Source organism: Chiloscyllium plagiosum, chromosome 33, assembly GCF_004010195.1.
Source record: "Chiloscyllium plagiosum isolate BGI_BamShark_2017 chromosome 33, ASM401019v2, whole genome shotgun sequence".
In the NCBI taxonomy this organism is placed as follows: Eukaryota; Metazoa; Chordata; class Chondrichthyes; order Orectolobiformes; family Hemiscylliidae; genus Chiloscyllium; species Chiloscyllium plagiosum.
In genome coordinates this window covers 16,156,180-16,183,535 of record NC_057742.1, presented here as the reverse complement: position 1 = coordinate 16,183,535, position 27,356 = coordinate 16,156,180, and the positions used below count along the sequence as shown (strand labels likewise).

The 27,356-nt window shown below is 43.0% G+C and overlaps 1 protein-coding gene across 3 annotated transcripts in view; it reads left to right on the top strand.

Moving 5' to 3' along the window:
• etv4 (ETS variant transcription factor 4) overlaps positions 1-27,356 on the top strand; it is a 107,690-nt gene that overhangs the window by 70,846 nt on the left and 9,488 nt on the right. For all 3 annotated transcript variants that reach the window (XM_043675033.1, XM_043675032.1, XM_043675034.1), the window contains exons 9-11: positions 92-160; positions 11,978-12,046; positions 17,963-18,132. In XM_043675033.1, coding sequence (XP_043530968.1) covers positions 92-160; positions 11,978-12,046; positions 17,963-18,132 — 308 coding nt within the window. The remainder of the gene's footprint in view (positions 1-91; positions 161-11,977; positions 12,047-17,962; positions 18,133-27,356) is intronic.

The following is a 27,356-nucleotide window of genomic DNA, read 5'->3' as shown; positions in this document are numbered from 1 at the left end:
GTTACTCATATCTATGATAAACTTGTGGAAAGAAAGGACTCCAGCGTATAACTGGTAATGTTTTTTTTTTTTCCCTTTTTTTTTCTCCTAGATATTCCTGGCTGTCCTTCTATGTATGTGCCCAGTGAAGGTTATGCAACTCAGTCCAGCAACCTTGAAGGTAAAAGTTCTGTAAAAATGCAAGTTCTTTCAGGATATTAACTTCTCCAGATCAGAATGCTACTCTGTGAAATGACATAGTACCAAGTTGGTAGTGTATGACTTGTACTCCTAAATACATATGTACTGGAGTCAGCCAGATGGACTGCAAAGAACTTTTCTAGTCCTGTACATTTCCCATTTATTGGAGCAATGTTATTGTCTAATGACCTTACACTTCTTTGTTCTAACATTTTAAGACAATGGATTGTTAAAGTAAGTGGTTTCAATATATAATTGAATAAGGATGTTGCAAATTCTGTTTGTATAGCAAATAGACAGTGATATGATGAATCTCCTGATTAGCTTTCAATTTACTCATGGATTTTCTTTTCATTGTTTTTCCTTCCTGAATAGTTTTCAGTCAGTTCCTTTGTTGAAGAAGTATAATAATTTCTATAGCAAGTTGAGTGCAGAAATTAAGGTTTTCCAATCATCTTCCCTCCTATTTTGAAGGAGTTCCGAAGTATGTTTAATGGCCAGGTTATTCTTCTAGCACCAATTTGAAAGTGATTGGCTGACTACATGCTGAGGGGTGATTTTAAAAAGCCAAACTTGACTTTTCCCTTTTTTTTGGCATAGGTACAATCACCAGAAATTTGGAACAGAGACTGTATCTTTACTAGATCTCCTCTATGTCCCAAAGTCAATGCGAGCTGCTGCTGTTCACCAGTTAACTCTGTACAGGTTATTCTGAATGGTGTATTTACTAACTGAACCTCTAAGGGGCATATAAAGGAGACCCTAAAGCTATTTTGTCCATCAGGTCTGCTCTGCCATTCAGTGAGATCATGGCTGATCTCATAATCCTCAACTCCACTTTTCCTGCCTTATCTTCATAACACTTGGCTCACTTACTGATTTTAAAAATGTGTATCTCAGTCTTGAATAAACTTTACGACACTGCCTTGGCAGTGGTAAGGAATTTCACAGATTGACTATCCTTTTGCGGGGAGGGAATCCTTGTCACCTTGTCATCTTAAAACATTGAATCATAGTTTCAGTACACCTTTTCATATCTGTTTTCCACAATTTGTAGTCGAATAACTCTTTGCTCTACACTCAGCTCATGCTTGACCATTTTATGACAAAGAATAGACTCTGTCGGCAGAATATCTAAGTCTCTTTGGAGAACTGCCACATTGTGATGCTGATATTTTCTAGTCAGAGGTTTCAATTATTGCATTATGCATTACTATCCGAATGAGTCTCTGAAAAAAAACGTGGTGCAGCATAGCTCGTGATGGGTTTACAAAGATGCCACATGTCAAGCCTTTCCTTAGTTTATGGAACCTCCAAGTTATATAATCCAAGCCAATCTACTTCTTAACAAATATCAGCCTTTGGCAATTGCCAGCTGAAACAGTGCCACCGGTTCAGGGTTGAGTCAAGATGTCACTGTTGGAATAAAATGTAGGTTCACCTTGAAATTGTCTCAATCTTGTTCCTGCCGGTTAATCCACAGCTGAAAGCCACCCCAATCTATTATCAAAAAGCACCAAATCATCAAGCTTGCAGAATGGGAGTGTGGTTGTATAAACTCTTACTGCTGCTCTGCAGCTGGCTGATGCTAGCACTGAATAACAAAACAGGCCCATAAAAGTGGTAATCTTAATCAGGGTTGATTTCCTTGAGGATTGGAGGATTGGAGCCTGTGTCTGTTCAGGAAGCTGAGCTATCACCAGCACCGGGTGTCTTGAGACCCGCTTGGGACTGTGTGTCTGTAAGGTAGCCTGCTTACCTCGCACTTATTCACAGGCAATCTGACACTTGATGCCATTTATGCATTTTTGTCAAGGCATTAAGGTTAGTAATTATGCACAAGCAACAAAGCATGACTGCTTTAAGTATTAATGTTTCAATTTTTCTATCAACCATGACCTGAGCGTATCCAGTAGGAATTTGATAGTCTATTATAGCACAGTCTCCTGTCTCACGGACTGTGATCCTAATGGATAATATCAATTGCTGAATAGTCAAAAATCCCCAGGCTTTGCTCCCCAGTAGGGTTTTGCATGATTATTTGGGTAGACGTGATGTTCGGGACTATAGGGAAAAGGTCGTAGGTAATTCAACTGGCAAAGGCATAATGGGCTGAAAGGTCTCCTTCAGTGCCATTTCAATGCAGTGGTTCTACGAATGGTACGTATTCACTATCCCCCCTGACCTCGCACTCTGAGGCTGAACATTTTGTCTTCAGGAAAGGGTAAATGTTCGTACCCCTCTGCCCCCATCTCAATGAATTCCGGACCCACTTCTTCCGCCACCTCTGTGACTTCGTCTTTGACAAACATTCCCAACCTCCCTCAGATGACCTCTTCTCTTGACTCTTACCTTCCTCCTCCACTTGGTCACCACCCGATGGCCTCGTACGCTCTTCATTGCAAACTGCTGAAGTGATATCGGCCATCTCAATTTCTCCAACCCCTTCAGCCACTCCAACCTTACCTCCTCGATATGCAGTACTCCACTCACTCTGCAACAACTCCCAGTTCACCATCAAACCCGCTCACAAAGGCGGGGCAGCGGTAGTCTGGACAGGCCAAACACCAACTCTCCGACACCATGTCCTACCTTCCCCTTGCCCACAACCCCACAAATACCCATCAAGCCATAATCACCCCCACTGTCCGTGCTCTCGTTGCCTCCGGTGATCTCCCCTCCACTACCTCCAAACATATAAACCCCAGCCCCTCACAGCCCAGTTCTATCTGCCCCACAAGCCTAAATATTCAGTTGACCCATCATCTCTGCATGCTCCTCTTGTCCATCTCAACTCCATCCTCTCACCCTTCATTCAGGCACTTCCCATCTACATCCGCGATACCAACCACGCCCTCCATATCTTCAGTAACTTCCTGTTCCCCGGACCCCAGCGTTTTATCTTCACTGAGTGTGCAGTCCTTATACACGTCCATATTTCATAAGGGTGGCCTCCAGGCCCCCCCCTCGCCGCTTCTTTCACTCCAACAGACCCATCCAATCCCCCTCCAACAATACCCTCCCTGCCTCGCCGAACTGATCCTCATCCTCAACAACCTTTCCTTCAACTCCTTCCATTTCCTTCAAATCAAGGGATGGCATGGGCGCCCAGATAGGCACAGTTACGCCTGCCTCTTTGTCGGCCATATTGAACAGTCCCTCTTCAGTACTTACACGAGCACTGTGCCCCAATTTTTCCACCGATGCATCAATGACTGTATTGGTGCAGCATTCTGCACACAGGTTGAACTGGAGGAGTTCATCGAATTCACCCACAGCATCCACCCTGCCCTCAAATTCACTTGGTCCATCTCCGTCACCTCACTCCCCTTTCTTGAACTCACCATTTCCATTTCCGGTGACAGTCTCCAGACGGACCTTTACTAAAAACCCACAGACTCGCATAAAAACAAAGAACATTACAGCACAGGAACAGGCCCTTCGGCCCTCCAAGCCTGTGCTGACCTAGATTCTCTTTCTAAACCTGTCATCCATTTTCTAAGGATCTGTATCCCTTTGTTTCTTGCCCATTCATATATCTGTCTAGATACATCTTAAATGACTCTATTGTGCCTGCCTCAACCACCTCCGCTGGCAACGTGTTCCAGGCACCCACCACCCTCTGCATGAAGAGCTTTCCATGCATATCTCCCTTAAACTTTTCCCCTCTCACTTTGAACTCGTGAGCACGAGTAACTGAGCCCCCACTCTGGGGGGGAGAAAGCTTCTTGCTATCCACCCTGTCTATACCTCTCATGATTTCGTAGACCTCAGTCAGGCCCCCCCCAACCTCCATCTTTCTAATGCAAATAATCCTAATCTACTCAACCTGTCTTTATAGCTAGCACCCTCCATTATCAGGCAACATCCTGGTGAATGTCCTCTGCACCCTCTCCAATGCATCCACATCCTTTTGGTAATGTGGTGACCAGAGCTATACGCAGTATTCCAAAGGTGGCCGAACCAAAGTCTTTTACAATTGTAACATGATCTGCAAACTCTTGTACTCAATATCCCGAGTGAGGAAGGAGAGCATGCCGTATGCTTTCTTGACCAGTCTATTGACCTGCGTTGCCACCTTCAGGGTACAATGGACCTGAACACCCAGGTGGACGTCAATTTTCGCCAAGGCTTTTCCATTTACCGCATAGTTTACTCTAGAATTGGAACTTCTAAAATGCAACACCTCACATTTGCCCAGGTTGAACTCCATCTGCCATTTCTCTGCCCAATTCTCCAACCTAGCTATATTCTGCTGCATTCTCTGGCAGTCCTCTTCACTATCTGCTACTCCACTAATCTTAATGTCATCTGCAAACTTGCTAATCAGATCACTTATACCTTCCAGATCATTTATGTATATCCCAAACACCAATGGTCCTAGCACGGATTCCTGTGGAACACCACTGGTCACAGTTGTCCATTTTGAGAAACTCCCTTCCACTATTGCTCTCTGTCTCCTGTTGCCCAGTTAGTTCTCCATCCATCTAGCTAGTACACCTTGGACCCCATGTGACTTCATTTTCTCCATCAGCCTACCATGGGGAACCTTATCAAACACCTTACTGAAGTCCATGTATGTGACATCTACAACCCTTCCCTCATCAATCAACTGTGTCACTTCCTCAAAAATTCGATTAAACTGGTAAGACATTACCTTCCCTGCACAAAAACCATGCTGCCTATCACTGATAAGCCCATTTTCTTCCAAAAGGGAATAGATTCTATCCCTCAGTATCTTCTCCAGCAGCATCTCTACCACTGACGTCAGGCTCACCAGTCCATAATTATCTGGATTATCCTGCTACCCTTCTTGAACTAGGAGATAACATTAGCAATTTTCCAGTCATCCAGGATTTTACCTATGTTCAAGGATGCTGCAAAGGTATCTGTTAAGGCCCCAGCTATTTCTCTCTCTTCCCCCAACAGCCTGGGATAGATCCCATCTGGACCTGAGGACTTGTCCACCTTAATGCCTTTTAGAATACCCAACACTTACTCCCTCCTTATGCCAACTTGACCTCGAGTAATTAAAGATCTATCCCTTACCTCAACATTGGCCATGTCCCTCTCCTCGGTGAAATACCAATATAAAGTACGCATTAAGAATCTCACCCATTTTCTCTGACTCCACAAATAACTTTCCTCCTTTGTCCATGAGTGGGCCAACCCTTTCTCCAGTTGCCCTCTTGCTCCTTACATATGAATAAAAGGTTTTAGGCTTTTCCTTAACCATGTTTGTTAAAGATATTTCATGACCCCTTTTAGCCCTCCTAATTCCACATTTCAGATTCATCCTACATTCCTGATATTCTTCCAAAGCTTGATCTATTTTCAGTCGCCTAGACCTTATGTATGCTTCCTTTTTCTTCTTACCTAGTCTCGCAATTTCACCTGCCATCCATGGTTCCCTAATCTTGCCATTTCTATCCCTCATTTTCACGGGAACATGTCTCTCCTGAACTCGAATCAACCTCTCTTTAAAGCCTCCCACATATTAAATGTGGAATTACCTTCTAACAGCTGCTCCCAATCCACATTCTCCAGCTCCTGCCGAATTTTGGTATAGTTGGCCTTCCCCCAATGCAGCACTCTTCTTTTAGGACCACGCTCATCTTTATCCATGAGTATTCTAAAACTTATGGAATTGTGATCACCATTCCCAAAGTAATCCCCTACTGAAACTTCAGTCACTTGACCGGGCTCATTCCCCAGCACTAGGTCCAATATTGCCCGTTCCCGAGTTGGACCGTTTACATACTGCTCGAGAAAGCCCTCCTGGATGCTCCTTACAAATTCTGCTCCGTCCAATCCTCTAACATTACATGAATCGCAGTCAATGTTGGGAAAATTAAACTCTCCTGTCACCACCACCCTGTTGCTCCTACATCTTTGTGACCTTCCTACATATTTGTACTTCTAGCTCACACTCACTGTTGGGAGGCCTGTCGTACAGACCCAGCATTGTTACCGCACCCTTCCTATTTCTGAGCTCTGCCCATATCGCCTTACTGCCTAGTCTTCCATATTGCTGTCCTTCAGCGCAGCTGTGATATCCTCTTTGACCAGTTATGCAACTCCTCCACTCCTTTTACCTCCCTCTCTATGCCCACCTGAAGCATTGATATCCAGGATATTTAGTTGCCAATCATGCCCTTCCCTCAACCAAGTCTCAGTAATAGCAATAACATTATACTCCCAGGTACTAATCCAAACCCTAAGTTTATCTACTACACTCCTTGCATTAAAACAAATGCACCTCAGATCACCAGTTGCTTTGTATTCATCGTCTGCTCCCTGCCTACTCTTTCCCCTTAGTCACGCTGACATCATGATCTAGTTCCTTACAGGCTTTAGTTACTACCTCCTGATTGTTTTGGTCCCCATCCGCCGGTCACATTAGCTTAAATCCTCCCAACAGCATTAGCAAAAGCACCCCGAAGGACACTGGTTCCAGTCCAGCCCAGATGTAAACCATCCAATTTGTAATACACCCACCTCTCCCAGAACTGGTCCCAATGTCCCAAACATCTGAGCCCCTCCCTCTTCCACCATCTCTGAAACCATGCCTATTCTTTCATTTCTACTCTGACTAGCACATGGTATTGGTAGCAATCCTGAGATTACTACCTCTAAGGTCCTAGTTTTTAACTTGGTTCTTAACTCCCTAAATTCTGCTTTTTTTACCGATATCATTGGTGCCTACATGCACCATGTCAGCTGGCTGTTCACCCTCCCCCTTCAGAATGTCCTGCAGCTGATCTGAGACATGCCTGACCCGTGCATCTGGGAGGGACATACCATTCAGGAGTCTCATTTTCGACCACAGAATTGCCTATCTACTCACCTTTAGAATTGAATCCCTTTTGATTATAGACCTTCCACTGTTTTTCCCACCCTTCTGTACAGCAAAGCCAGTCACGGTGCCATGAACCTGGCTAGTGCTGCCTTCCTCTGATGAACCGCCTTCCCCTGATGAACCATCTCCCCCAATATCCAAGAACGGTATACCTGTTTTGGAGGGAGATGACTGCAGGGGACATCTGCGCTGCCTTCCTGCTTTTTCTCTGCCTTTTGATCATCCATTCCCTTTCTCCCTCAGCAGTCCTAATCTGCAGTGAGACCAATTCACTAAATGTGCTATCCATGACCACCTCAGCATCACGTATGCTCCAAAGTGAGTTCATCCGCAGCTCCAGAGCCGTCATGTGGCCTAACAAGAGCTGCAGCTGGACACACTTCTGCACGTGAAGGTGTCAGGGACTTCAGCTATGGCCCTAAGCTCCCATATTGAGCAAGAGGAGCATATCATGGGTCTGAGATCTCCTGCCTAATTACCTGGACTACACCTCCTCCCACCCAGTATCCTGCAAGAACTCCATCTAATTATCACAATTCTTCCGCCTTGGCTGCATCTGCTCGGACGAGAGGACATTCCACTCACGAGCATCCCAGATGTCCATCTATTTTGAACAATGTGCTTTTCCCCCCTTTGTCATTCAGACAGCCCACCACCGCACCATCTGCATTTCCCATTCCACTGCTCTAAACCACCCCCTCAATAAAGACAGAGCCCCCTTGTCCTTACCTACCACCCCACAAGTCTCCACAGCCGAAGCATCATCCTTCAACACTTCGGCCAAATTCAACTAGACTTCACCACCAAGAACATCTTTCCCTCCCCCACCCCTCTCTGCCTTCCGCAAGGAGTATTCCCTTCAACAGTCCTTGGTTTGTGCCACTTTCCCCACTGACAGTACTTCCAGCTCAGACAGAGGTTCACCTACCTCTCTTCCAACCTGGTTTACTGCATCAAATGCTCCCAAGGTGGTCTTTTCCACATTGGGGAGACAAAACGTAAACTTATGGAATGGTTCACCGAGCATCGCAGCTGGGCCCACAGGAGCTGACCTGACCTCCCAGTTACCACCCATTTCAATTCCCCTTCCCGCTCCCTTTCCAACATGACCATGCCACAATGAACCAAACCGCAAAGTGGAGGATCAACACTTCATCTTCCACCTGGGCAGTCTACAGAGCGGAGAACGAACATTGAGTCCTCCAATTTCAAATAACCTCCCTTCCCATCCTCCGACTCCCTCCCAGACACACTCCATCCCTTCCACGCCTCCCTGCCACTTACGGAATTCATTCCTCCCATTGACCAACCAGGTCATACCCTCTACCTGTCTTCACCTATCCCCACTTCACCACCCTACCCCCACCTCCCCCTTTATCTGTGGCTTCCCCCACACCCATCCCCAGTCCTGAAGAAGGGTTACACCTGAAACATCGACTTCTCCAACTCCAGATGCTGCCTGGCTTGCCATGTTCTTCTAGCCTCCTGCCTGTCTACTACAAATGGACAGCAGTAATCTAGGTTTATGAATGAAGTCACCTGTACTCCAAATAAAACTGAGTTAATTTTTAATTTGCAATTCATCCATCAGCATATGCTGTTGCTCAGACTGGAACAGTTGCAACTTGTAAAATTAAAAGCAAACAAATCAAGCTTCCACTATATACAAAGGTGTTTAAACATTGTTGCTTATGGGTTTCCATGATGTACCCAAACCTGTCTTTGCTTCCAGATTTGATATATTAGTAGACTCATACATTTTTATTTTGGGCATACCTAGGCATTTTTATTTTGTTTTGAGGTGGTAACCAGTTCTTGTTTACACATATTTTGGGGAAATTAGGGAGGGTTACCTTTTTTAAAAAATGCCAGGTTAGGCTACTGAAACTTTCAACAAACTGGTGACCTCAGGATTTGGCAGTGCCATGTTTCTGGGGTTAGGTAAGTTCTTTACTCCTCTTGAAACCCGGGCAAATCCTGTTCCATCAACTACACTGAGAAACCAAATATTTAGAAATGTGTTGTAAAACCGCTGGGAGTTATTGTATTAGTCCTCTTTAGGGTTTTTTGTACGTTTCTAGCACGTGTATGTCGTGGCCATATTCGGACAAATTGGAAAAATTGCTGAACCTAACAGCACAAAAGATGACACTTTTGAAAGGTTAACCATTTGTCATTTACCTTTCAATTGTCTCAGTGCATTGACAGCTTCCTCAACCTCCTGCCATTATTTCAGTTTAAAAACTTCACAAAATGTAGACAATATGCCAGGAATAAAGAACAATGTTCTTTGCAGTTGCTTTGAATAAAGGTCATGCACCACCTTTTGGACAACAGAAGAAACAGCTGATGGTAGTGAGGTAGTTGTTGGCATGTTCCAAATTGTTTCCACTTAGTTTTGTCTACATGACCCTGAGCGACCTCTCTGAGGATGCTACTAAAATGCCAAGAGAGCTGTCAATTTCCTGCCTCAGTCCCTTGCTACCTGTTTTTTCCCTCCATGCTCCTCTTGCAAACCTCCCTGAACTTCCACCTCTACTTCCTCTCCCAAGAGGATTTCTGCTCTCCTCCCAAAGCTGATGCTAACCTTCGTTAACCTGCAGTTATTCCTCACCTGCCCCCAAGCCATCTCACCCACTGGTTCAAGTTTCCTGCCCATTAATCAGCTCCTGAAATTTATATCTTGTTACCTGAAATGTCTTACTGCCAGCTAAATGCAATGACTCATTACTTGCAAGGGTGGTGGGTTGCTATTCACCAGAAGATCATTGCAAACATAAAATGGAAGATAAGTTGGGCGTTTGTTTTTGTAGAACCAATTGAGATTAAAGGTCCTCTGTCAATTAACTGGCTTGTCTACAATTTTGCAGCGATTTAGTACGGCCTGTTTCATGAACGCATCCTAGTGGACATTTAGAATTCACCTCCTGCTATTTGCATCAGATTCTTGGATCAGATTTGGTAATTGATTACAGTTAAATGATTAATATTATATAACTGCAAGTTGCTAATTTACTGAGCTCCTGAGGTAACACTTGTTTATTAATAGTTCAGTTTATGATTGCAATGGAAAATGTTTCTTTGTATTTTTTTGTATCTATTAATCCTGACTGTTTATTTTACATGGCAAGCAGCACTGTTCTCTGAATGAGAGGCTAAACCTGTGTGTTCAACTGTGTTTTAAATAAAATGTCTGACACTAATACAAGAGAAGTTATCTCAATCAGTGGAAACAGAATATGTATTCCTTGCTATTTGAAACACCTTTACTGTGCTGCTATATTCAACTGGATAACACCAGTGACTGGGGACTTTGGAGCGAGGGATGTACTCAAATTAGAATTCGTCCTTTTTTGGGAGGGGAGTCAGAAAGCATTTCTTCTTGCAAAAAGCACGGTAGCAATCTAGATAACTTTGAGGAAGAGAGGATGGATGTTGGTGTTAGCTGAAACTTTGAAGGTTGAGATCACTGAGTTTCTTGCATCAAAGGATATGGAACAAAGATAAACAGAGTTGAGGTGCAGATCAACCATGATCTGACCATGGCGTATGTTAAGTTCAAAAGAAATCAGAAAATGAGAGAATAAATCATGGGGGCTACGAGGTGGCCGAGAGGTTAAGGCAATGAATCGCTAATCCATTGTGCTTTGAAAAAAAAATGGGCGGTGCGGTGGCTCAGTGGTTAGCACTGCTGCCTCACAGAGCCAGAGATGAGGGTTCGGTTCTGGCCTCTGGCGTCTACCTGTGTGGAGTTTGCACATTCTCCCTGTGTCTGTGTGGGTTTCCTCTGGGTACTCTGGTTTCCTCCCACAGTCCAAAGATGTGCAGGTTAGGTGAATTGGCCACGCTAAATTGCCCATAGTGATAGGTGCAATAGTTAGGGGTAAATATAGGATAGGAGAATGGGTCTGAGTGGGTTACTCTTTGGAGGGTCGGTGTGGACTTGTTGGGCCGAAGGGTCTGTTTCCATACTGTAGGGAATCTAATCGAATCATAAATGTAAAGTCCTGTAATTATTAAGTAAATATAAAGAATATAGGTTTGAAAGTTAATATTTAGACATGTGTATGACATTTTGAAGTACTCACTAAAACAATTATGGTCGAGTAAAACTCTGATCTGAACTGAGACAAAGGCAATTTACAACTTCCATTCAGCAATCCAGGCTCTTGTCTTAAAGAATTGTTTGCACTTTAGTCAAGTTGTTCCCCCTTGGAAATGTAAACATACCACGAGGAACATTACTAACAGTTGAGAACTACTTCATAAGGTCCATCTATTTCCATGCCAAGGAATGTTTTGAGCACAAGAAGTAGTTGGGCAGTTATCAATCAACATTTCAAAGTTGTAGAACAATTTAAACCCGTTGTAAGGTAGTGTAACTCATGACTCAAATGTTGATATTATCATATGGATGTTGCAGCTCACTACACTGTGTGTATGATTTGCTATTCATGATGTAGGTAATTGTCGTCGTCATCCTCTTTAAGTGTAGGAAACTAAGGCCTGATTGGTCAAGCATGATGGAGAAAAACACTTCCTGGTTCAAAGTAGAAGAGTCCCTTACTAATTAGATATAGTTTGTTGTAAATTAGCAAGTAGTCACAGATTACGTCAATGAAAGACACTGTTGCAAATACTTTTGAGGACTGCCAGTTGTTAAGTCTCACTCCTTTGAGATTCTAAGATGTTGTGCACATAGGACATCTTGGTGAATGGTGCTAAGGCAATTCTCACTCCTTTCAAACCTGTAGTCAGCATAACTCGGCTCCGCCATTGTGATACCTTAACTCTATCCTCACCACATTGCTTCCTCCATCCGTCAGTCCCTGAAGTTAATTATCTCCTATCAGCTTTTAATATTAAAATCGGATTGGCAAGGCATTGGATTGAGGCAGGCAATAACAAAATTGCTAATGTTCCTTCTGTACATTCCAGGCTTCTCATATGAGAAACAGCTGAGACCTTACAGTGACGATGCATCTGTGGTTCCCGACAAACTTGAAGGTTAGCACTTTAATTGTATTAGAGTGGGTGAATGGTCCATCAATTGTTCAATAAACTGAAGATCAAAAGCTCTGATTTATGGTGTGAAATGCTTAAGTTTTTACAAATTCTATTTGCAATTGCATTTCTCTTATTTATTCTTATCACAATATTCATTTTACATATGTAGACTGTGAAGAAATAAAGCAACTTGTTTGATTGCTGAAATTCAACTGGGGGCTGCAATATTGAATGCATAAACTTTGCATGAAGTGTGTTGTTTTCACAGTCCATGGACATTGGACTCTTCCTCTACAATATTTTTGACTGGTGGTTGCTAATCCTCCAAATGCAGGATTGCACACCATTATCTGCTTTAACATTGTTCCATTTTCACTGCTCCATTAATTTTTACTGCTCCCTTCAGTTACTACAGCCATGAGGCCCAGACCTTCCTTACTAAACCTCTCTATTCTTCTACTTTTTGAGGCATTCCTTAAAATTCACCCCTTGCCAAATATTTGTTCATCCATTCCTAATATTTTAAATAGCTGGATGCCAAACTTTGTTTAATAATTGCACCCAAAAAAGCATCTTACAAAAATGCGATGAATTAATACAAGTTGTAGTTCAACTATGCAATGTAATTTTATCCTTGCTGCACTCGCCATTTTCCACTGAGGGTAAAGCACATATAATATAAATGTTAGTGAAGATTTGAGAAGATTTATAGCTTGAGTTGAGGTTCTGGATGTAGGTTTGCTCGCTGACCTGGAAGGTTCAGTGTCAGACATTTCATCACCATCTTCGGTAACATCAGTGAGCTTCCAGATGCAGGCCATACCACCAGTGCTTCATCCAGAGACTCACCGATGATGTTACCTAGTATGGTGATGAAACGTCTGAAACCGAACCTTCCAGCTCAGTGAGTAAACCTACATCCAGAATATAAACGTGTGTAGAGCTCCACTCACTGGCCTTTGGTGACTGAAAATTCCCTTTTAAAGATGATTTTAAACCGCTACCTGGGAGCTGGCTAATTTTGATCTCCATTTAAAGAATTTACTTGACACCATATGCACTTGAACTGTGACGCTGATGTAATGCAAGGCTCCTTTTCTTGGAGATGGTCTTGCACCTGATTCAGAACTCACGCAATCCTGATTGAAACCAATGTGACTGCATTATGTGTGGGGCCAGGCAGCCTGCTAGCTCAGTTGATTTGAGTGAACACTTGGGTTCAATCCCCAGACAGCTGAGCTAGTTCTTGACTGCCTCTTGCTGTGCCCCATAACGATGTCATGGCATTAAGCCATGATTGGCAACCCTACATGACAAGGGAAAGGTGTGCTTTCTGGGATGATGTTTTTGGAGATCGCAGCACTATTGTCCACTCCTCCTAAACCCATAAACGAGGCATCAACTATAAACCATTTGCATGCAATTTCTTCTACTGATGTGAATATGAAGTCCATGAGAGTTATAAAATGGGAACAAATTTGGATCTGATTGAGATTGTGGAGGAATTGAGAACAATGAGCTGTATAACTTCTTGGCATAATGGTGGTATTATTGGGCTGATAGTCCAGAGATCCAGACTAATGGTATGGGCAGATGAGTTCAATTCCTACAATGGCAGCTAGTGGAATTTAAGATTTCCAATCAATTAATTTGGAATTGAAAAATTACTGTCAGTAACAAGAAACATAATTACACAATTGTAGAAACTCATCTGGTTAACTAAGTTCCTTTTTGTAAGAAAACGATCTGCTGTTCTTGCCTCATCTGGCCTACATGTAACTGCTAGGAGAAAGTGAGGACTGCAGATGCCGGAGACCAGAGCTGAAAAATGTGTTGCTGGAAAAGCGCAGCAGGCCAGGCATATGCCAGAAGCGTCGATTCTCCTGCTCCTTTGCTGCCTGGCCTGCTGCGCTTTTCCAGCAACACATTTTTTGGTACATGTAACTGCTGACCCACAGCAATGTGGTGATTCTCAAGTACTGTCTAAAATGGCTGAGCCCATGACTCAGTTCAGAGGCAGTTAAGGATGGATGACAAATACTGCCTTTGCACGCATCTGATGAAAGAACAGAGAAAAAAATGTACTTCAGTAAATAGTTTGATTTTAATAAGGGGTGGTAAACTGCTTCCCAATGAAAGTAAACCAATGCCTTCAATAACTATTTGATTATGCGTTGTTTGGGCACAAACTGAATGTTCATCATTGTTCTTTTTTAAACGTGTTGATTCCAGGAAATCTTCCTGTTTTTGTGTGTCCTTATACCACACACATACCTCACCACATGATGTCAAACATCCATTTTAATCTGCTCACTTCAAATACCAAATCAAAACTAGTATTGGGGTATTCTGCTGGGTTTTTTTTTCTGATCCCACTGGCACGGTCTCTTCGAAGGGGAGGGGTTTACAAAGAGCTGAAAATGGAGAGAAGCAACCCCATGCAATGAGTTGACTTTTAGAATTTTGTAAATATTTTTGGGACAAATATTTTGACTTGTCTAATTATGTCTTGCCCCACTGACTTAGCAGGCACACCTGATTTACCAATCAGGGTCTTTCTAACTGATGTGTTTGGAACAGGAGTTTTTTGCTCCCAGTTATCTGCAGAGTAAGCTGAAATGGTCTCCTATTGGTCGATGCCACATTAGTGAGGCTGAACTTCCCCAAGAAGCAGAAATTGGTCATTTCAATCAGTTATGAGATGTGAATGCTTGTTTAGCCTGAACACTGTTCAGAAACACTCCAGCTACACTGTATATCATGCCATTGGTGGAAGACCAAGAGCAAGGATTACTTCTACTTTGGTTTTTCATGTGACAACAAATTCACCAGCATTACTTTTAACTGTGAATGCAATTAACAACGTGATTATGGGTGGATCATGTATTTGAATTTGAGAAATGGTTATCGGGCTGGGGATTAACTCCTTTAAATAGTGTCATGGGATCTTTTGCATCCACATGAACTGGGAGAAGGGGTGTCTATTAAATCCCACATGCAAAAGTCAGCATCTCTGTTGGTTCAGTGATCCCTCTATGCATTGGAACCTGGAGTAGGATTAGAACTGGAGATCTTGTGGTAAGAGTGCTTACCAGTTGAACCACAGCAGACCTGATTTGGCAGACCCACCAGTCAGTGCTGTCAAACCCTGGCACAATTGCCTGACAAGAAGATGGGACTTGATCCTGGTTTAGGATCTGGGACTGTATGCAAGAGTACACCCTTTGAGACCAGTCCAAGAATTTTTGCAGCATAGAACTCAGTTAACCAAAGTGTAGCAGTCAATATGGTGTAAACGCTGGAATGAACCAATCCTCTTTGCGGAAGTACTGCAAAGCTGACCCCTGAATGCAAGTGCCACATCAACATTAGCAGCCATTAAACTGAATAAATCTTGGGGGAACTTCAGGTAAACTTTTGCCTGCTCCTGGAGTTCTCTCCCTTTTGGTTTTAATCTGTTCTTTCAGCACTGCTAAGGGCAGACTTTGGGCGTAGGCACCTCCTCACCACCTGAGACTTTCCTTTGACTGTCTTGTGCTCTCATACACAATTCTCATTTTGCTCTTTTTTGGCAATTCTCTCCTTTTATGAACAGCAAATTGGTAGAAATACATGGAGCAAGCACACAGTATAAGGGGCAGGTGATCCACTTGCCACTTTATTATCCAAAGCCAAAAGTAACAATTACCTCCGACACATCTTCTAGACCTATTGAATTTCAGGCAGGATCATTCCGTATTCTAAACCCTGAAAAAGGAGTGACCTCCAATGGTTTTCAACAATGACCCAAGAAAAGAGAATAACATTGTTGCTGTTAATGTCAATACTTACCCTCCTTTGTCTGAGATGGAGTCCCACAGGGAACTGGAATAATAGATCCCTGAGGACGATAGTGAGAAACTTGCATCACTTCCACAAGCGACAGAGCTTACAAGGATTTTCCATTTTCTCCAGAATGCTCTCCAGTAAAGTGTTCCACGTGTACACTGAACTTTTGAAACATCAAATATAATTTGCTGGTATGAATGAATGGCCCAGAGTAATGATTTCATCCAGTTCAAACAATGCAAAGTCAGCCAAAGCAATCAAACCCTTCAGTTGGCTCAGTGTAAGTATCCTGCCCATCCTGATCTCGAAGGCGAGTTGCTATGTTTTAGTTCATGTCACTTTGAAACGGGGAAGGTAGGCAAGAGATGCAATACGATATAAATATTAAATAACTTGGCTCAATTACAACATACACTCATTTTTCGTGAAAGACAGGAATGAAAATTGTGAATTGACTTTCATATTGAAGCGTTCATGTCTACAGCTTGTGAGTGATCCATGTAAAAGTTGTTAATATAGCTCTTTCACAAACCAAGCTGTGCCTAGTTATTACTGGCTGGGCACATTTCCTTTTAAAGTACCCAAGTGCATTTTCCATTGGAAACAGTGGCTCAGCCTGACTCCAGTGGGAATGAAGTTTATTACCACTTGCTGAATGCCGTCCAGCACGGGAGCTCACAATGAAGTGTGAACATAGTTATTGTGTTGTGTAATCTTCAACTAGTTTCCCGCAACACTGCATTTTATTCTAACTAAACTTAGAAAATGCAATTTCCTGAAGTCTAGCAATAACCTTCCCAAATTCAGCAAATTAAAAGGCTATTAGACTGTCAAGAAGACACGGAGTAAAGACTGAAGGAACTGCCTGTTCCTCCAGGCTTCTATTGGTCAGTCTCTTGAATGAGACCACCAGTGTGTGTTCTGAATTTTGACTGTTTCATAGGTTCTGAGACATTAATATTAAAGCAAAGGGTTTAAAACCCAAATATTTTAATTTTAATTTTACTTAGCCTCCATCTGCTAATATCAAGAAGGAGCTAGTGTACTTTGGTGTTGAATAGATGGTACATTCTTCAAGCTTCTACGCCCCAATTATACTTCTGCACACTCACTATTGGAGACAGGACTTAGAGAATTAATACATTCTCAAAATGATGGAAAGCTACACCTTCAGTGCTGCCACTTTTTTTTTAACTGAAGCTGACAACCTTTAATTAAAAACATATTTACAATCACCTAATCCTACATTTTGTTTCATTGAGTTCTACGTCCTTTTATTTTTCATGAAGCGTATCGTGCCTGACTGCAGTATTATCTTAATGTGTCCTTCTTGACTGTGCTGTCCTCCTGTGCTGCCTCTGCTGTTGCCTAACTACTTGGCGCTGCCCTTGTGAGGCTCCCTTGATGCCTTTTCCAATGCATCTGACCAAATCGCTAGCAATAGTGTTTCTTTCCATGCCTCAGAAGGTGTGTTTCCATAACTACATTTTTCAATTGAACATTTAAGGAAACAAAACTGGTTCTTATCCCATTCAGCAGATTCCACCTCCTGCCTGGGTTACTGCCTCAGGCAGATTTGAAGGCTCCTTTTCAGTTCTGAAATAAGTTGAATCCCATGCCCTCTCCATGAATATGCAGTGGTTCGCCATTACCCTATGCAATTTGGCTGACCAACAAATTCTGTCTCTTTAATTATCTACCAAAGCATTGGAAGGATTTGTAGTTTGGTAATCAAACTGTTGGCCATATAATATATGCATCTCAACTGCCCATCAAATTTTGGAGTGGGAATTGAACTGGAACTCTGAGGCAGCAATGCTACCCATTAAGCCATATGACATGTCCTTTATTCTGCAGGGTGCGCTTTTAAAAATACACATAATGTTACCTCATCACTACTCTCAATTCATTTTGTATTTTCCACAGTCTTAACCTTTACCTAGACTTCTCAATAGGGTAAATGCATGACCAGGTTCTATCATTTTCGAAAACATGAATGCTTGCATATCATTGTTTATGATCTAGACCAATTTCTTCAGTGGTTTCACTCCACTCAGTGCATTTAATTATTTTGTCTTTGTTTGGCAGGTGACATCAAACAGGAGATCAGTACATATCGTGAGGGCCCTCTATATCAGCGGCGAGGCTCTCTCCAGTTATGGCAGTTCCTGGTTGCACTCCTGGACGACCCGTCCAACTCTAACTTTATTGCTTGGACAGGTCGAGGCATGGAATTCAAACTGGTTGAACCAGAAGAGGTGAGAAAATAATTTGTTTCTTTTCGTAAAATGGCTTTTCACATTTTCATATCTATTGCAAATAAGCTCCAGAAGAAACACTGGAAACCGTTGAGAGGGAGCATCTGAGACAGACTGGGAATTGCATGTTAACGTGGAGTGGCTAAGGGGATATAGTTTAGTGTAGGGCGGGAGATCAAGTTTTTTTTTGAGGAGTACTTTTTCATTCTCACTAACTCACACATTAATTAGGTCACATGGATACAGGCAGACCTAGCTACTTGAATATAAATTGGTTTTATGTAGGAGACAGAGGGTGGTGGCGGAGGAATGCTTTTCAGACTAGAAGCCTGTGACCAGTGGTGTGCCGGAAGGATCGGTGCTGGGTCCACTTTTTTTCATCATTTATATGATTGATTTGGACATGACCGTTGGCGATATGGTAAGTAAGTTTGCAGATGACACCAAAATCAGTGGTGTAGTGGGCAACAAAGAAAGTTATCTCAGAGTACAGTGGGACCTTGATCGGATGGGCAAATGGGCCAAGGAGTGGCAGATGAAGTTTAATTTAGTTAAGCATAAGCGGCTGCATTTTGATAGGGCAAATCAGGGCAGGACTTATACACTTAATGGTGGGGAATGTTGCTGGAAAAAAATACACCTTTTTTCATAGTTACTTGAAAGTGGTAGACAGGATAGTGAAAAAAAGGCATTTGGTACATTTATCTTTATTGGTCAATGCATTGATTATAGGAGTTGAGAGTCATGTTGTGGCTGTACAGGACATTGGTTAGGCCACTATTGGAACATTGCATTCAACTCTAATCTTCCTGCTATAGGAAAGATGTTGTGAAACTTAAAATGGTGCAGAAAAGATTAACAAGATTGTTGTCAGGGTTGGAGTGTTTGAGCTACAGGGAGAGGCTGAATAGGTGGGGCTATTTTTCCTGGAAGGTGAAGGGTGACCTTTATAGAAATTTATAAAGTCATGAGGGGCATGGATAGGGTGAATAGCCAAGGTCTTTTCCCCAGGGTAAGGGTGGCCAAAACTAGAGGGGATAAGTTTAAGATGAGAAGGGAAAGATTTAAAAGGGACCTAAGTGGCAATGTTTTCACACAGAGGGTGGTGTGTGTATGGAATGAGCTGTCAGAAGAGGAGTGGAGGCTAGGACAATTACAACATTTTAAAAGGCATCTGGATGGGTATATGAATAGGAAGGGTTTAGAGGGATAGCGGGCCGAATGCTGGCAAATGGGACTAGACATTTTTAGGATACCTGGTCAGCATGGATGAATTGGACCGAATAGTCTGTTTCTGTGCTGTAATTCTCTATGATTCTATAATGGTGGACTCTTGGTAGCAATGTTTTCTGTATTAGGTTGAAATATAGCGTATTTTAACTCTCTCAGAAACAGAATTAGAAGAAGTTATTAACATCTTCAATAATCAACTCTTCATTAAACTTGAAGCTATAATACACAAGGAAAGCATTAACCACAGTTTTTAAGTTGGTACAAGGAACTGGCAGAAGTTAGCAACAAAAGTATTCCCCCTCCCTTCAAAATAATGGACACACACTTCTATATATAAAAAGCCAGCATCCTAAAGACAACTACAACAGAATAATGAGATCATGGCTAATGCACAAAACTGGAATATTTCTAACCAGGCTGACTCTTAACAATTAAGGATAGGCAATAATTGCCAGCGATGCCCACATTCTGTGAAGTAATTAATAAAAAAGGTTAATACTACTCTTGTTACTGCATCTCAGATTTTTAAGTACAGTAGCTCCTGAACTTGTACTGCCTTAAACTAGATATCCCACATTTATTTACATAAATTAATTACCTCAGTGATTTTAAAGTTATTTTTTCCAATCCCATTTAGTTGATTGTCTTTTGACAGGTTTCAAACTATCCTTTCCACATGGCAGAATCCATCTTCTCCAATGGACTCCTATTGCAGTCTCCTTCTGTACCTTCTCCACTCCCCTGTTTCAGCCTCCTTTTCACCCCAGCTTGCAGCCTTTTTCTCCTCCACCCAGAGATCTATTACTGCCATTGCTCCACATCCCCAAACATGATGAACATAATCTTGGATCTAGCACGGGGGCTAGATCCTGGCTCAATGAAATGTGACTCCCAGAAATGTTGTCTGCGATCTCTCATTTTCCTAACTGTCTTGAGGTAACAGGTAATCAGCAAGGCATGCAGGGGAGAAGCAACCTGCGAATGGAGGGGCAGCTCGTCGCCATTTCCTCCCATTTTGTTTACACTGGTGACTTTTCTCTGATTAAGCCTCAGGTGAGGGGAAATGTTGAGAAGGAGAGTCCTTCATTGAAACCTCAGCCAGTGCAGAAATTGAACCCACACTGTTGGCATTACTCCGCATCACAAATCAGCCACCCAGTCCACTGAGCTAACCAATGCCCAGAGTTTGGATGAGACTATGACTCAAAACACATTACAAAGTGGGAACCATTGGAAAGCATCCCCTCTCTCCAAACCAATACAGTTTTTTAAAGCACCGCATCTTTCTCTCTTGCTTTTTTTAGAACCTGCTCAGCCTTGAATGGACTTTGATCATCAAGCTTGAAGGTGTAAGCCATTCACACAAAAACCCAATAAAAGCTACATTCTAAGCGATTACCAAGAACAAACTTAAATTGTTTGCATTATCAGTGCCTTCTAAACAAGTACAGTCAGTTCTGCTATAATGTAAATTGGCTGTAGCACGATTGAAGAGTTTTTGTAGAGCACGAACTTTCCTTACCTGTATTGGATATAATGTGGTTCCAGTCCCATTGGTTTAAATGGTGCTGCTATTAAGCGATTTCCTTATACAATGGGATCGCACGGGAAAGGAACTATCATGTTATATCAGGACAGACTGTACTGATGATGCCTCTGTTAGAATCTGGGTGGAATCCTCATTGCTTGAGGCAAGTGTTTGATGTTTACAGGAACTATATTGATAGGAAAGAGCAGCATCTTTTAGAGAGGTTTAAATATGACTGAAAACGTGGAAGAGTCAAGATGGAAAAATTGACAGAGGTAGATGCATCAGGCACAGTTACAGGAGGTATGTATGACACAGGAAATGTGTACTTTGGCAAAATTTTTAAATAAAGTAGACTAAGATTGAAACAAAAATACACATTTGAAAGAAATAATAAAAGAAACTGTTATAAAAGGCCTGACTGAGCTCACTTGCGCATTGCTTGTCAAAGCTTTTCTGTACATTAGCAATTAAAAGAGCCATAATACACTATCTAAGTTGATAATATTTTGATACAGTCGGATCATTTCAAAACCAGTCTGTGGTGAATAGTGTTAGACTACAATGCAGCTTAGTTAAGGAAGGTGCTGTTGAAGTTGAACAACAGTGTGTTTTTTGTCATATATATGAATGATTTGGATGTGAACATAATTAGTAAGTTTGCAGCTGATGCCAAAATTGGAGGTGTAGTGGACAGCGAAGATGGTTACCTCCGAGCACAACAGGATCTTGATCAGATGGACCAATAGGCCGAGGAGTGGCAGATGGAGTTTAATTTAGATAAATGTGAGGTGCTGCATTTTGGAAAGGCAAATAAGGATAGGATTTATACATTTAATGTTAAGGTTCTGGGGCATGTTGCTGAATGAAGAGACCGTGGAGTGCATGTTCAAAGTTCTTTGAAAGTGGAATCTCAGGCAGATAGGATAGTGAAGAAGGCATTTGGTATGCTTTCCTTTATTGGTCAGAGCATTGAGTACAGTAGTTGGGAGGGCATGTTGCAGCTGTACAAGACATTGGCCACTTTTGGAATATTGTGTGCACTTCTGGTCTCCCTCCTATAGGAAGGATGTTGTGAAACTTGAAAGGGTTCAAAAAAGATTTACAAGGATGTTGCTAGAGATGGAGGGTTTCAGCTGCATGGAGAGTCTGATAAGGCTGGGGCTGTTTTCCCTGGAGCATCGGAGGCTGAGAGGTAACCTTATAGAGGTTTATAAAATTGAGGGGCATTGATAGCGTAAATAGACAAGGTTTTTCCCTGTGGTGAGGGAGTCCAGAACTAGAGAGCATAGGTTTAGGGTGCGAGAGGGAAAATTTTTAAAGGGACCGAGAGGGCAATCTGCTCACAGAGGGTGGTGTGTATGGAATGAGCTGCCAGAGGAAATGGTGGAGGCTGGTACAATTACAGTATTTAAAAGATAGCTGGGTGGGCATATGAATAGGAAAGGTTTAGAGGGAGATAGGCCAAGTGTTGGCAAATGGGACTCAATTAATTTAGGATATGTGGTCAGCATGGACGAATTGGATTGAAGGGTCTGTTTCTGTGCTGTACATGTCTGACTCTCGACCTAAGTGAGTTATAATCACAAGAGTAATACAGATTAGAATACTTAGTGTGGAAACAGGCCCTTCGGCCCAACAAGCCCACACCGACCCTCCGAAGAGCAACCCACCCAGATCATTCCCCTACATTTCCCCCTTCATTTAACACTACGGGCATTTTAGCACGGCCAATTCACCTAACCTGCACATTTTTGGATTGTGGGAGGAAACCGGAGCACCTGGAGGAAACCCACGCAGACACAGGGAGAATGTGCAAACGCCACACAGTCAGTTGCCTGAGGCGAGAATTGAACCCAGGTCTCTGGCACTGTGAAGCAGCAGTGCTAACCAACAGTTGATGAAAACTGTTCAGCCTGTCCTTGTTGATCAATCTGTTAAGAGTCTAATTGTGTTTCCCTCCCACCACACCTCAGCCAACTGTTTCTTAAATTACTCCAGTTTTTAATCTCCTATAACCTACCTAGATTCTGTTTCAAGTGGTGATCTTCTTTCGACAAAGAAATATCTCCATTTCTCTCTTGGAAGTTTCAATTTCAGACATTTGAATTTTCAAGTTTGATCTAAAGCAAATTGATTTTTTTTTTTGCTGTCATGATGTCACCCGTGCAGGAGCCAAAACCAATTTGAGGAGGGAGCCATTACATTTATTACCAGCCGAACACAAGACAAATGAACCAATTACAACAAAAGTCACACCATCAGCTAAAATGGAACTGAGCTAATCATGACATCGTCAAAAAGCTGACATTCATTACTAAACTGAATCTCAAATGGTTGTGTACAATCCTAACCAGTTAGGAAGAAGACTCAAAATTAAAACCAAATGCAGGTCATTCTGTTATAATGTGCGTTTTGTCAACGCGAATTGGCTGCAATGCGATTGATGCATAGGGATCATTGTTTCTAAAGCGCAAAATTGTAAAATGTGTGTTGGCTATAACGCAGTTACATCGCCAACACTTTAAGTGCTATTTTTATTGCACGATTTTTATATAGCTCAGGGTCACACAAGAACGCAACCATCGCATTATAGCCTGTATCGTTTTTAAAGAAGTCTTAAATTCCACTTTTATATGAAAATACTTGCTGGGACTCAAATTCTAAATCAAAGATTACATTTGTGCTATCTTTGAATATGTTGAGAACCCTTTTGCCCACAAAGACATCATACCTCTTCCCCCCCCAAATAATTGCCTGATTTCATCCCTGCTTTAGTCCATCTGCTGATGAAACCTCGTTGCTGGTATATCCGAATGTGACTGTTTTAATGTACTTCTGGCCAACATCCAAATTCTTTCTGTCGATAAACTTGAGCTCATCCAAAACTCTGCTCTCTGTGTCCTAACTTGCACCAAACTCCTTTCATCCATCACCTTGTGCTGCCAATTATGCAATGCTATAAACTTCTTAGCCTTGTTCTCTAATCTCACTGTGATCTTGCCCCTCTCTATCTCTGTAATCTTCTCCAGCACCAAGTAATCTTGCATTGCTCTGCAATACCTACAATTTAAAGTGCTCCACCATTGATGGTTGTGCCTTCAGTTGTGAGACAAAAGCTTCAAAAACGCCTTTTCTAATTCCCTCTACCTCTCATCTCCCTTTCTTCTTCACAACACTCCTTCAGACCTCTTTGACTGATGTTTTGGGTCATCTGCTTTAATATATCCTTTTGTGGCTCAAATTTTAGTTTATAATGTTCCTGTGCAGCATCTCAGAACTCTTTATTACATTTAAAGCTGGTACATAAATACAAATTATTGTTGTGGTCTTACACCCCTTTCACATGATCTGGTCCAAAATCAAATGGAATCCACTTCCAGATGCTTTGTATAAACATCTTGAAGAGAAATTTTACAAAATGGCACTTACTAGGAACAGATCTTAGGAATTTCACTACACATTCCCCAGATTTTCTATCCACTAATATGTATCAGTCAATTGTAACATGGACACAAAATGAGCTGAGTGACAGGAAACAGAGAAATAATGGTCAATGGATAGTTTTTGAACTGGATGAATGTTTGTAGTGAAATTCCCCAAGGGGTGATAATGGGACCCTTGTAACCCCTGCTATATATTAAGGATCTGGATCTTGGTGCACAGGGGACAAAAACGTGGAATAATTGTAAGGAGGAGAGTGTAGAACTCCAGATGACATGGACAAGTTGGTGAAGTGGGGAGATAGGTGGCATATGAATTTCAAAGCACAGAAGTGTGAAATGATGCATTTTGGTAAAAGGAACATTGAAAGGCAATATAAAGTTGGGGGTAGAATTCTAAAGGAGGTGTAGCAGCCAAGGGACCTGGGTGTATAGAGCGCAGATCACAAAAAGTGGCAAAATAGGTGGAGAGTAGTAAATAAAATATGATATCCTTGGCATTCTTAATAGGAGAATAGGTTACAAAATCAAGGAGGTGATGTTGAACCTGTATAAGACACTTGTTAGACTTCCACTGGAGTACTGTGTGCAGTGTGGTCACCAAACTATTGGAAGGATGTGAATGCATTGGACAGAGAGCACAAAAGCAGTTTATAGGAATGGTTTCAGTGTTAGGGAACTTCAGTTATGAGGAAAGATTGAAGTTCTTCTTGAGAAGAAGAAGGCTGAGCTGCGAGTTGATAAAGTTTTCAAAATTGTGAGCAGGCTGACGAGAGTATATAGGGAGAAACTTACCGCTTGGGAAATGAACAAGAACAAGGGGGCATAGATTTAAAGTGATCTCCAAAAGAAGCAAGGGTGAAGTTAGTAGAAACATCTTCAGTCAGCAGCAAGTCAGGATCTGGAATGCACTTCCTCAGGGTATGGTGGAGGCAGCTTCAATGAAGCATTCAAGAGGGCATTGGATAATTATTTGGAGAGAAATAGTGTGTAAGCTTATGCAAAACAGGAAGTTGGCACCAGTTAAATGAGCATAATTATCGGGCTTGTGCAAGCACGATGGGCCAAATGGCATCCTGCTGTGACTTATGCCTGAATTCCCAATTTGAGTTTCCAGTAATCAAGGAAGTGAATTCCTCACTGGAATTACAGCTTTCTAAACTTAAATGCTTCTATTTACATTGATTAGAAAATTCTTACAATCTGTTCAAGATGTTATAGCACACCTCTGGAGCAGATGGGACTTAAACTTGGGCTTCATGGCTCAGAGGTAGAGACATTACCCACTGCACCGCAACAGCCATTGCTATTTCTGTTACAAACAGAATGGAGGACGTCACTTCCGCCCCTCACAATTCCTCATGCACCACATGTGACATCACTTCCGCCCCTCACATCATCGCTGATGTCACACGCTCAGTGACCTCCGCCTCCCCCCACTGCCGTGTTCGCCACCACTTCCAACGCCACTCACCTGCGTTCTGCTGACATGCCCCCCACAGTCACTATCCCCACCCCCCAGGACCCTGAGGGGAACCCCTGCTCATGACTCCACCCCCATTCCCCCCACCACCATGCCCACTCCAGTTACAGGCTCCGCTTCTACTCCCAGCTCCACACCCACACCAGGCCCTAGCTCTCAGCCCTGCCGAGTTTTCACCATCCCTCCAGACCTCCCCCTCACTGAGGACGAATGATCAGTCCTCAGCAAAGGACTCCCCTTCATCCCCCTCCGCCCACGCATCAATGAATTTAATACATGCCGTGACGTCGAACAATTCTTCCGTCGCCTCCGCCTCAGAGCTTACTTTTATAATCAGGACTCCCGTCCACCTTCCGAGGACCCCTTCACCTGCCTCCAACAGACTCCATCCACCTGGACACCCCGCGCTGGCCTATTACCTGTCCTCGACCTCTTCATTTCCAACTGCCGCCGGGACATTAACTGCTTCAACCTGTCTACCCCCCTCCCCCACTCCAACCTCTCACCCTCACAACGCGCAGCCCTCCAATCCCTCTGCTCCAATCCCGACCTCACCATCAAACCAGCAGATAAAGGGGGCGCAGTGGTAGTCTGCTGACCTCTACATCGCTGAAGCCAGACACCAACTCGAGGACACCTCCTCCTACCACCCCCTTGACCATGACCCCACCTCCCCATCACCAAACCATCATCTCCCAGACCATACAGAACCTCATCACCTCAGGAGATCTCCCACCCACAGCTTTGAACCTCCTAGTCCGGGAACCCTGCACTGCCCGGTTTTACCTCCTTCCCAGGATCCACAAGCCTGAGCACCCTGGCTGACCCATTGTCTCAGTATGCTCCTGCCCCACTGAACTCATCTCTACCTACCTTGACACTGTCCTATCCCCACTAATCCAGGAACTCCCCACATACGTTCGAGACACCACCCCTGCCCTCCACCTCCTCCAAGACTTCCGTTTTCACGGGCCCCAACGCCTCATCTTCACCATGGATATCCAATCCCTCTACACCTCCATCTGCCATGACCAGGGCCTACAAGCCCTCCGTTTCTTCCTCTCCCGACGTCCCCAACAGTATCCTTCCACCGACACACTCATTCGTTTTGCCGAACTGGTCCTCACCCTTAACAACTTCTTCTTCGAATCCTCCCACTTCCTCCAGACCAAAGGGGTAGCCATGGACACCCGTATGGACCCCAGCTATGCCTGTCTGTTTGTTGGCTACGTAGAACATAGCCATCTTCCGTAATTACACCGGCACCACTCCCCACCTCTTCCTCCGCTACATTGATGACTGCATTGGTGCCACCTTGTGCTCCTGTGACGAGGTTGAGTAATTCATCAACTTCACCAACACATTCCACCCTGACCTTAAATTTACCTGGACCATCTCTGACACCTCCCTCCCCTTCCTGGACCTCTCCATCTCCATCAGTGACGACCGACTTGACACTGACACCTTCTACAAACCCACCGACTCCCACAGCTACCTGGATTACACCTCTTCCCACCCTAACTCTTGCAAAAATGCC